General features: G+C 39.2%; 1 protein-coding gene across 1 annotated transcript in view; it reads left to right on the top strand.

Moving 5' to 3' along the window:
* The window catches only part of NETO1 (neuropilin and tolloid like 1), a 267,053-nt gene that overhangs the window by 235,230 nt on the left and 19,438 nt on the right, over nucleotides 1-12,385 (top strand). Inside the window, exon 8 of the mRNA XM_075314612.1 lies at nucleotides 9,358-9,471. Within this exon, the coding sequence (XP_075170727.1) occupies nucleotides 9,358-9,471 (114 nt within the window). The remainder of the gene's footprint in view (nucleotides 1-9,357; nucleotides 9,472-12,385) is intronic.

Raw genomic sequence — 12,385 nt, 5'->3', positions numbered from 1 at the left:
AGATGGAGTCCCTAATGTGTCTGTGTATTTATTTCTAATAAAGTATTTTTTTCTCTGTGTGGTGTCTTATTTTTAACCCTTTCTTGGAGATTTTTAAAGGCCGAGTCAAACTTGGCCTGACATTAAGAATCTCGGGCTTTATACCAGCTGGTAAAACAAAGCTGGTATTAACCCCTTATTACCCAGTGTGCCACCTGGCACCAGGGCCACTGGAATAGTTGGATACAGCACCAGAAGATGGCGCTTCGATGAAAGCGCTATTTTTTGGGGCAGCTGTGGACTGGAATTCGCAGCGGGGGGGGCAAAAAGCTTGGGCCACCCTGTGCTGAGGATTCCAATCCCCAGCTGCCTAGTTGTACCTGGCTGAACACCAAATATGGGTGAAGCCCACGTCATTTATTATTTTAATTTCATGAAATTCATTAAATAATTTTAAAAAAAGGCTTCCCTATATTTTTTGTTCCCAGCCGGGTACAAATAGGCAGCTGGGGGTTGGGTGCAGCCCGTACCTGCCTGCTGTACCTGGCTGGCATACAAAAAATATGGCGAAGCCCACGTCATTTTTTTTTTTTTTAGTTTTTAGGCAAACAACTTTAAAAAAAAAATGTTTTCCCTGGATTTTCCATTGCCAGTGAAGGTAACACCAAGCAGTGGAAGTTAGCAGCCAGTAGCTGCTTGGGTTACCCTTAGCAATAGAAAATGCAGCGGGAGCCCATGCATTTTTTTTCTTACCCCTAACCCTATGTGCTTGGGTTTTTTTTTTTTTAATGAATTGTTTAAAAAGAAAATCGACATGGGCTTCGCCCATCGAGCGCTAGGGCATTTTGCTGCTCACTCATCCCTACTCCTGACCACACAGCCAGCAGAACAAGTAATCAGATGACTCCAGTGTCGGACGATTACTTGTTCTGTGTCCCCTTGTCTCTCTGCATCCATCGCAGTGTGTGTGGGCTGTGAGGTCAGCTGAGTTCAGTCCGGCACTGGAGTCAGGTGATCTATACTCAGCTGAACTCCAGCCCGCATACGTTGCGATGGATGCAGCAGTACACAGAACAAGTAATCGGCCGACACTGGAATAAGCTGATCTGAACTCAGCTGATCTCCTGACCACACAGCCCGCACACGGTTACATGTGATCGGCAGCAGGTAGAGACTGCTGTTAACCTGTATCCATCGCAGCGTGTGTGGGCTGTGAGATCAGGAGTCAGTTGACTCCAGTGCCGGCCGACAAATTCTGTGTCCCGCTGAAGAAGGATCTGGTAAAATTCCAATTGCGATTGCATGCGCTGCACATTTAATGCACAGGATCCGTTCATATGCGGTTTGCGTTTTTTTGCCTACAGCCAAAAAAACGCTGAGGTGTAAGTAGCCTTTAAAATGCATGCCACACGGATGATATGGACGACTCACAGAGACTAGGCAAGAGCAGAAAAAACAATGTCATGACCCCATCATTTTTTTTTTCTCCAATTATTTATTTTTTTCACCTGTTGCGCCGGCTTAGGCTGCTTTTATACATCAGTTTTTTGCCATCAGGCACAATCTGGCGAAAAACAGATAAAACCGGATCCGTTTTTTTCCGCATTGAATTGTATCAGCGCCGGATTTTGCCTGATGCCCTTGTGTTGCATCCGTTCTGCATGGATCCAGCGAAATGTATGTGTCCAGCTGACGGAAAGGATGCAACATGCAACGTTTTTTGGCAGCGGCAAAAAAAACGGACAGCGCCGGATCTGGCGTCATGTACAATGAAAGACTATGGGTGCTGGATCCGTCGTAAAGCGGCATACATTACATTACAGCGACTGATTCCATTTTTTTTTACTGAGCATGCTCAGTCGCACAACGGATCCATCCAAAAACTGAAGGAACTGATGGAAAAAACTGATGCAACTGATCCGATTTTTCGCCTGATCCATTGCATCAGTTTTTACACCGGATTGTGCCTGATGCTAAAAAACTGATGTGTGAAAGCAGCCTAATTATAATTTCTGTACACACACACACACACACACTCTATGAACTGTATGAGAACAAGCAGAAGATAGACTCTTTCTTCCCCTGGTTGTGCAGAGCTGGAAGCTTCTGCTGTCTGTATTGTAATTGCTCTCAGTGCATCCACACTGGGAAGAGGCAGGGAGGAGTCTTTGGGTGGAGAGCTGAGTGGGTGTGTTAGATACAGTCCTAAGAATTATGGGAGTTGTAGGAACTGAACACAGGTGGTGAGGTCAGAGATTAACTCCATCAGAGCAGGAGCCAGAAATGAGGATGTGCTGCTAGAGCACGATAAAGGTAATATTGCTGAAAAAACATAATAGATGTGTGGAGAGGCTATTAGCAAGATTTATGAGAAAAAAAATCCTTTTTTCGTAACTGGACAACTTCTTTAATACAGCGGTGTTTGAAAGTTTACGAACACTTCCAAAGTTTGCATATTTCTGCATGAAACGGCATCAGATTTTCACCCAAGGCCTAAAAATAGATAACGATAACCAAATCAAACAAATGAGTCAAACTCAAAAATATCAGACTTTATTATTTTTTTTTATAAAGGAAAACTATCCAGTAACACTTGTTTGAGAGTAGCAAAAGTAAAGGGAACTTTACACTCTGCGATATCGGTACCGATATTGCTAGCGAGCGTACCCGCCCCCGTCGGTTGTGCATCACGGGAAAATCGCTGTCCGTGGCACACAACATCGCTAACCCCCGTCACACGGACTTACCTTCCCTGCGAAGTCGCACTGGACGGCAATCCGCCTCCTTTCTAAGGGGGCGGTTCGTGCAGCGTCACAGCGACATCACACGGCAGCCGTCCAATAGCAGAGGAGGGGCAGAGATTTGCGGCCGGAACATGCCACCCACCTCCTTCCTTCCTCATTGCCGGTGGACGCAGGTAAGGAGATGTTTGTCGCTCCTGCGGTGTCACACATAGCGATGTGTGCTGCCGCAGGAATGAGGAACAACATCGCTACTTACCAGACAACGATTTTTGGTAAATGAACGACCTCTCATATACCAACGATTTTTGTCTCTTTTGCGGTTGTTTAAGGTCGCACCAGCCTGTCACACGCTGCGATGTTGCTAACGACTCCGGATGTGCGTCACAAACACCGTTATCTCGACGATATATCGTTAGCGATGTTGCAGCGTGTAAATGGCCCTTAAGAGTACCTGATTAGCAGATAATGTAACCCCTTCACTGGTAAGCCTTTTTCAAACTCCACACAATGCTAAATTTTACAATTCTGGGAAGTGTCATTTTGTTTGATAATGACTTTAAAATGCTTCTATATATTCCAGTAATTCAGATATTGTTTTTTGTGACATATTGCATTTCATGTTAGTGCTAAACATCTATATGGAGCTGTAAAAAAAATAAAAATACAAGCTCACTAATAATTCCAGGCTTGAAGCTCTAGTCTTTGATACCTCCCTGATCTAAAACTCACTAGAATTATATGTTTCTAATCTCGCAAATTTGCTGGACTGTCTACGGAATCCATGTCAGGAAGTTGTTAATCTTATTTGTTGTTTAGTTATGTTTTGCAAAAAGTTAATTCATAAGCAATTGATTTGACCAACAAAATATACTGCTTTATGTATCAACACTAACAAACTGGAGGGTCAAAATATGTGCATTTTTTTAACCTTGTTATTACTATCTATATGTCCTTAAATTTTGTAACGCATGATTTCAAGATTTTTTAACTACAAAACCTAATAAAAATCATTTAAATAGAAAAATGTGACCAAAAAATTGGAAAGTGTTGCAATTTTCAAAATTTGAATTTTTATGTTTTTAAACCTGATAGTTATACAGTACTATAAAAAAATAGTTAATAAATAACATGTCTACTTTACATCAACACAATATATGAAACATAGTTTTGGGGTTAGGAAGTTAGAAGTGTTACAATTTTATCAGCAACTAGCTGTACTACCCGGCTTTACCCGGGTTAATTACTGTTGTTAACAAAATAGAATGTATTAACAAAAATGTATTCTGCACACAAAAACCAAAAAACAAATAGATAGAAATGTAATTATTAAATTGTTGCCTATATTAACCAATCAGAGCTCATATTAATTAACTGTAGCAAAATAAAAGCTAAGCTGTGATCGGTTGCTATTGGCAGCCTGATAAATCTCCAGGCAACATAAAGCCCCCCCCCCCTTGACAGTATATATTAGCTCACATATACACATAATAGACAGGTCATGTGACTGACAGCTGCCGTATTTCCTATGTGGTACATTTGTTGTTCTTGTAGTTTGGCTGCTTATTAATCAGATTTTTATTTTTGAAGGATAATACCAGACTTGTGTGTGTTTTAGGGCGATTATGTGGTGAGGTTGGTGTATGTGTGGTGAAATGTGTGCTGAGGGTGGTATATGTGTTTAAGTACGTGGTAGTGTGTGGTGCATTTTGTGTGTGTGTTCATATCCCCGAGTGTGGTGAGTATCCCATGTCGGGGCCCCACCTTAGCAACTGTACGGTATATACTCTTTGGCGCAATCGCTCTCATTCTTTAAGTCCCCCTTGTTCACATCTGGCAGCTGTCAATTTGCCCCCAACACTTTTCGTTTCACTTTTTCCCCATTATGTAGATAGGGGCAAAATTGATTGGTAAATTGGAACGCGCGGGGTTAAAATTTCGCCTTACAACATAGCACCCGGCACTGCCCAGGATAGTAACTGTCTCTCTGTTTCTCTCCCATTCTCTGTCTGTCTCCCCCTCTGTATATATCTCTCTGTCTCTCTCTCTATCTCTTTGTCTGTCTGTCTCTTTCCCTGTCTGTCTCTGACTGTCTGTGTCTATTTCCCTGTCTGTCTATCTATCTCTTTCCCTGTCTGTCTATCTATCTCTGTCACTTTCCCTGTCTGTCTCTTTCCCTGTCTGTCTCTTTCCCTCTCTTTCCATGTCTGTCTCTTTCACTGTCTGTCTCTTTCCCTCTCTTTCCCTATCTGTCTCTTTCCTTGTGTCTGTCTTTTTGTCTGTCTCTTTACCTGTCTGTGTCTGTCTCTTAACCTGTCTCTCTCTTTCCCTCTCTTTCCCTGTCTGTCTCTTTCACTGTCAGTCTTTCTCTTTGTCTGTGTCTGTCTCTTTGTCTCTGTCTCTTACCCTGTCTATGTCTGTTTCTTAGCCTGTCTGTGTCTGCCTCTTTCCCTGTCTGTGTCTGTCTGTTTCCCTGGCTGCATTGTGACACGCCAACATTCCATATAAGGGCGTGGCTGTGTATTCTTCGGAAGTTCTGGCTGCACTGTGGCTCCCAGCTCCATTCGCTTTAATGGAGGCAGGTTTTTTGGTGAATAACTGTAAAGCGTGGGGTTAAAATTTCCCCTCAAAACATAGGCTATGATGCTCTCAGGGTCCAGAAGTGTGAGTGTGCAGAATTTTGTGGCTGTAGCTGCGACGGTGCAGATGCCAATCCCAGACATACACACACACATACACACATACACACACATACACACATTCAGCTTTATATATTAGATGTCTAATTTTGCCCAAAACATTAACAAACTATTTTTTTAGGGACCACATCACATTTGAAGTCACTTTGAGGGTCCTATGTGACAGAAAATATGTCAAAACTACGCTATTTTTAAATTCTCAAGACAACATTCAAGAAGTTTGTTAACCATTTTGGTGCTTTACAGAAATTAAAGAAATGTAGGAGGAAAAAATTAAAATTTTGCAAAAAATGCTACTTTATTCCCAATTTTTGTATTTCAAAATGGTAACAGAAGAAAATGGACGATACAATTTGTTGTACAATTCCTCTTGAGTATGCAGATTCCCCATATGAGTTGGAAAACTACTGTTTGGGTACACAGTAGAGCTCAGAAGGGAAAGAGCACAGTTTGAAATCCTGATTTGGCTGGGATAGTGTACACCATGTCATGTTTGCCCCTTATGTCTAAACAGGGGAGCCACCTACAACTAACTTCATTTTTGAAACTACAACTCCCAAAAAGGAATTTATCCAGAGGTGTGGAGAGCATCTTGATCCCGCAGGTGCTTGACTTAATTTTATATCATTGACCATTGAAATAACAAATCACATTTTTGTAACAAAAATGTTCCTTTGGTCCCAAATTTTTGATTTTCACAAGAGTAACAGGAGAAAATGGATTATAAAATTTGTTGTACAATTGTGGTCGAAAAGTACTGTTTTGGCACATGGCTGTGGCAAGGCAAAGAAGGGAAAAAGCGCCTTTTGAATTTTGGAATGCAATTGTGGCAGGATTATATTGTGGACACTTTGTTACATTTGAAGAGCCCCTGTAATACAAAAATGGAGGAATCCTCCACAATTGAGCTGATTTTGGAAACTACACCTCTTGGGAACCCATCTAGGGGTATAGTGAGCATTTTTTTTAGCACTGAGGCCCATTGGTCCACATCCAGCAAAGATGATGCCTTTGCCTGTTGATGTAGTAAGGTACCCTTGCAGGTTTTCTAGCACTCAAACCATGCATATGTAAATGGTTTCAAATGCTCTTATGTGACAACTGGGTGCTTCTCACATTCCTTAAATGTGCCTAGAATTGTGTGGCATTCATCATTCAGTTCTGAAGGGCATTGTTTTCAATAAGTGGTCATCAGTGTGAATTGTGGAAAAGGATGTTCACTTTTATGGCTTTCTGTGACTCTAAGCATAATGGTCACTTCTGTCTGATAATATCCTGCTTGAAACTTCACAATGCCGAGGTACTCTTGATCAATTATTAGGTGTCGTCTTGGTCTTATAATGTCAAAATGTGAAAAGCATGATGAGGAGGACTGTTTATTTACCAATTCTAATTGAACCTCAAAATTTATTGAGCGATTCACAGATCAAACCCCTGCAGTGAATTATATCAATTTGCTCCCTGTTAGAGAACAGCAAGTTGTGCAAAAAGTAGTGAAACATTGAACAATTGGATACGGGCATTAAAAAGTGTAGAGAAGGTCATATTAATTTCACCTGCAAAGGTTAGAGTGCATTTTAGGATCATCTTGAAATTTCACCCAAAAGCCAAATATGCCTAACGTTTTGCGAGTAGTATATTTGTACTTAACTTCATGTCTTTGTAGGCCAGGAAATGGAGCTTTTACTTACTTTTTTAACCACCTTATTTAACCTAGAACAAATGCAGCAAAATGAAAGTAAGCCAGCTGCCATTTTATTGGATTCAAGCAAATAAATTTGCAAGAAACAAATAGATAAATTCTGGGTAAATTTGTTGTGTTTCAAATCTAATTGCTCATCCCTAGTCATGTGGTTATTAAGGCACTGATGAATGTTGATTAAGAAGAAATTGGAAGGCTTTATCTTACACTTTTCACATTTTCACTTTTCACATCCATGTTTTCCAGGATTGATGAATTCATTGTAATTTAGAGAAGAAAGTGGCTTATATAGCAGCAGAAATGTTTTCAGCTCATAGCTTAAGTAGATTTCTATTTCCAGTTTATGAGGAGGTCCAAATGTGTCAACTTCATTAAATTTAATGATTTTTTTAAATTCATCAAAATTTATGCAACTTACTCAAACTTTTGTACAAATTTCATGTTCTCTTTTGTTTCTGCTTTTCTGTTAAAGTAGTGTCACATCACCACCAGAGTCCGCTCCTGCGACTTTTACTTAGATCACCAGATGCCACCGTATTCCCACCATCGGCAGTGCTGGTGATGGGGGAGGAGTCAGTGGTTCTGGTGGATGCAGGCTCCGCCCATACACTAAGCTGGATTTCAGTAGGACCTGCAGTACCAATGCCTGACTGTGGTGGTGTGTGCCTTCTAGCTGAAGTCAACACCTTTCAGCTAAGGTCAATGGGAAGGCACCATACCCTTCATATTCCTCCTCCAGCCTGCTTGTCGCTGCCAGATATAGTCTTGTGGTACTACTGCTGGTTCTTCTGCCTCACACCCTGCTGAACTACTAATTCCTGTGTTTTGACTTCTGCCTGTTTTCTGGCAACTCTTCTGCATGCCATTTTTGTACTTCATTGCCATCTCTGGTTTGACTTTAGCCTGATTTCTAAGTATGCTCTTGCCTGCTGATTTTGTCCCTTTTTTGTACCTCTTGGTTTTGACCCTGCCTGACCACTCTTCTCGAACTGCAACCTTCCATAGCCAGTGACCTCCTGAACCAGATTCCAGGTCCCTGTTAACAGGTTTTGGGGTTCTCATGATCCTGCTGCGTGGGCAGCTAACCCTAGTCTGTCCGTGACAGTCATCCTGAGTCTGTGGTTCCGGGCAGCTGTCACAAGTAGTTATGTTTTCAGATTTGTAGCACAAATGTTTAGTGTCAAATCATGGAAAAGTTGTGAACATACAGTACATGAATTGGACATCTTGAACTTTTACTTCATTTTTTATTTCTAAAAGGTGTCCCATTTCTTAGGCTTTGCTTGAGTCCTTTTTTAAAATGCTATGTTACCCATAGCTGTGAAATATTGGGTTACATGATTTTAATGCAATGTGCCATTTGTCTTTAGTAGAGATGAGCAGGTAAATTCAAGTGAAATTGAATTCTACTAGAATTTTCCAAAAATCTGCATTCACTAAAATATGTAATTCTTTTCCAATTCGCTTCCTCGTGGATCCAGCTAGATGGTAGCTGCTGGTTGCTATTTTGCTGAACCATGAAACTCCATCAAAAGGTTAAAAAAATTGTTATACTCACCTCACCACTCACTTCTCCTCTTCGGCCCCCAAACTTCTCACCTTCATTTGTCCGGCCCTGGTCATATCTACTGACCTTGCTGCAAGCACTGTCTAGTCATCTCACATTAAGCTGGTACATTTGGCTCTTATAAAGCCTGAGTGCATAAGGTCACTATGGGGCTGGAAAGATGAGCTGTGAGAATAAGGATGTTTTACATATTATATTTATTAATTGCCTGCAGTCTTGAGAGACCAAAAAGACATAAGACTTATGAAGAATAGCTTCTCAAATTGAAGTTCCCAGGAAATCCAGTTTACATAGGCAAGTTTGTATTTTGCCTGATCCACTCATGTCTAGACTTCAGTAAATATATAGGTACCAAGGTTACCATATTTTTTAAATTTATCATTTAATTTCTATATGTCACTATTTTGAAAATATCCCAATACACCTCATAACAAAAAGGTCATGCTTGTTTACAGAGCTGAGATTGACAGTGCATTTGATTATGAGTTGACAACTAGGGATGCGAGTCTAATAAGACGACATATAGGCGAACGCATTGTTTTTGTGTCTTACTATAAAATTTTAATGTTTTGCTGGGATTGTTTTTATCTTTGACAGTAGACACATTCTTCAAAACACTAAGTAAACATGGTTATTATTCTCACTTAATGTTTATCTCTTGCTTTTCAGCTCCATGTGAAGCAAATTCATTTTTTTGTCATAGTAATATGTGTATTAATAATACATTGGTCTGCAATGGAGTTCAGAATTGTGTATACCCTTGGGATGAAAACCACTGCAAAGGTAATGCTTAGAGCAGCAACTGATTTTAGCTGTTCGTTTTATTAAAAATAACAATATAACATTAATAAAAACTGGGTTTATAGTTATAATTGCTCTCATGTAAAATATATATATACTTAATATGTATATATATATATATATATATATATATATATATATATATATATATATATATATATAAAACTTTTAGTTCTTTTTTTATTTTTGAGTGTTCCATAGAAATAATGTACTGATAAATGTATTATTATTATTAATTAAAAATAAATACTATTACAAAAATCATAACAGAGCTAGAGTTGGCATAACATAACATATTACCATTGAATGTTGGAGTCTTGGGTCCTATTTTTATTAAGGATAACTTAAAAAGTAAATAAATAGCTATAAACTCTAGTACATTTTTTCTCCATCTCTAAATGGCATGACATTATGATAACAAAAACAACTAATCATGATGGATCCTGGTAAATAAAAAAAACAACCTCTTCCATTGTACAACCTCATTTAAAAAAAAAAACAAAAACAAAAAAAACAAAAACGTTTGGATGCTATGTGAAATGTATGGAAATAAAAAATGCAATGTTTTGGAAATCTGTTATAGTCATACTAGCTATTGAACCCATTCTACGCCCATGTGGTGATCATTTTTATTGGCATATTTTTTTATTTTATTGAAGCATTATCTGAAAATGAAATTTATTTATTGTGCAAAAACCTCTCTGTAAACCTCAGTTTTGGTGTAAACTGTGTGGTCTTTCTTTGAGTTGCCTTGTTGGTCAGTGGTGAAAAGCTTTACCTTGACTTGCTGGAAGGATTTTTCCTTTGAAAAGGCAACATTAAGTTGTCCATGGCTGAAGCCTGGAGATGGCAAATACGTATATGCCAACTGAATCTAGTGTTTGCCATTGACTTTTGATGATGGTCATTGTATAAGCAAGTCTTAAGGGAAACTGTTTTCACCTTAAAGTAAAAGGAAGATCAGGATGGCTAGGGGCCCATAACTCTGGGAATGAATACTCTTGTACCTTTTAGGATTTGACAGTTAATGACTTTTGAAATCATTTGCAGGACAACCATTCTGGTGCCATTGCAAAGACTTATTGTCAAGTCAAGGTTACTTGGTAGTATGACTGCTGCACCCACTTTCAAATTTAGTCTTTGAAGAGCCATACCACCAAGAGTTAAGCTGTTTAAGAATTTCACAATATAGTTTGCTGCTTCCTTGGCATTTCCAGTGTCTTGCTGAATTGAATCAATGCTGGTATAGCATTTTAATTCAGACTGAATTTGTGTAAGAGCATTTTCATAGAGTTCACGTGAATCTTGTTTTTTTGGAGTCAGGATTGCTTTTGTCTTCTGGTTGGATGACTTGAGGAAAGAAACCATCAACAATATATCCATATTCAATGCACACAGAAGGAATTTCAAAGATACCTTTCTCTAGTTCTGATTTTTGAAGATTTCCTTCTCCAAGGATTAAAAGCTATTCAGAAAGCCTCAAAGTTCTTGAGGGACATTGTCCTTATTGTCACGCATGTTTTGGTCCAATTTGAGGCCACAGGGACAATGGGGGTGACCAAGTTGAAAAATTTGAAATAATTGAAAATTGAAATTCCAGCTAGGGAAGGAATAAAGAAGACCTAACCCACAAATTGCTGACCTGATGCTCAAGCCTGTATACAGATTATGTAATTTCGGAAGGTTTAGACTAAGATTCCCCTGCAGTCCAGCCTCGTATTTCTGCACTCAAGGCATCCTTCTAATCAGCATCCTAGAGCCATTATGGCTATAGTTTATAGAGCAAAAACCTGCTCTTTAGTTCCGTTTATACTTCACGTCTTGCATGCATAACACCGTTTTGATGTCTTAGCTCAGTCGGTATACCTTTTAATACAAAATAGGCCATGTAGCAAAGAGTGCAATCCCGGCTTTGGACAGAATGATTGATGTGTGCAGCATTAAATAAGGAGTTTTATTTACAACAGAACATAGAACACAGATCAAAACTTGAAAATTAGACATTTTTCTATTTCATTTGAAAAAATTGACTCATTTAGAAATTGATGGCACAAATAAATCTCAAAAAGTTGATACAGGGTCATGTCTACCATTTTGTAGCATCCGCTCAGCAGTCTGTAAATGTCTGAGAAGTGAGATTTATCCCTTTATGACCAAGGACATACTTTTATGGGGTTTTTTGCCTCCTTTCAGTTACCGCAATAATCCCTTTACATGTCTGCTGATTTGCTCAGCAGACATGTGTGGCTAACAGTCACAGGTGGATCAAAGAACCACCCATGCTTGTTAACCCCTTAGATCACGCTGTCAAACTCTAATAGCACAATTTAGAAGGGCTGCGGTGTGGATAGCACTGTTCTTTGCCGCCATTGGCACCACTGTGATATGATCACGGGGCGCCAATGTGTTACCATGACAGCTTGGGGTCAGATGATGACTCCTGATGCTGTCATGACTCATTTCCTGTGAGCGCCGGCAAATCGCCGACGCTCACAGGAACATAGCATTTCTCCTTATCAGAGTGATGCTGAAGCGATCAGAGTATAGAGTCATAAAGTTCCCTTAGGGTAGTAATAAATTCAATAAAAAAATTTAAAGAAAAGCTTTAAAAAATATGAAAAAAATAAAAGTTCAACTCACCCTTACTTTTGCCCCATTGAAAATAAAACAATTAAAAACTAAAAAAAGACACATATTGGGTATCAGCACATTCAGAAATGTCCAATCTATCAAAATATAAAAACAATTAATTTGATCGGTACATGGCGTAGAGAGAAAAAGAAATTCCAAACGACAACATTACGTTTTTTGGTTTGTGCAAGATTGCATTAATATGTAATAACAGGTGATCAAAACAACGCATCTACCAAAAAATGGTAAGATTCAAAACAACACT

This window comes from Anomaloglossus baeobatrachus, chromosome 6, assembly GCF_048569485.1.
Source record: "Anomaloglossus baeobatrachus isolate aAnoBae1 chromosome 6, aAnoBae1.hap1, whole genome shotgun sequence".
Taxonomy (NCBI): domain Eukaryota; kingdom Metazoa; phylum Chordata; class Amphibia; order Anura; family Aromobatidae; genus Anomaloglossus; species Anomaloglossus baeobatrachus.
The sequence above is the reverse complement of the archived record's forward strand: the minus strand, read 5'-3'. Positions and strand labels throughout refer to the sequence as shown.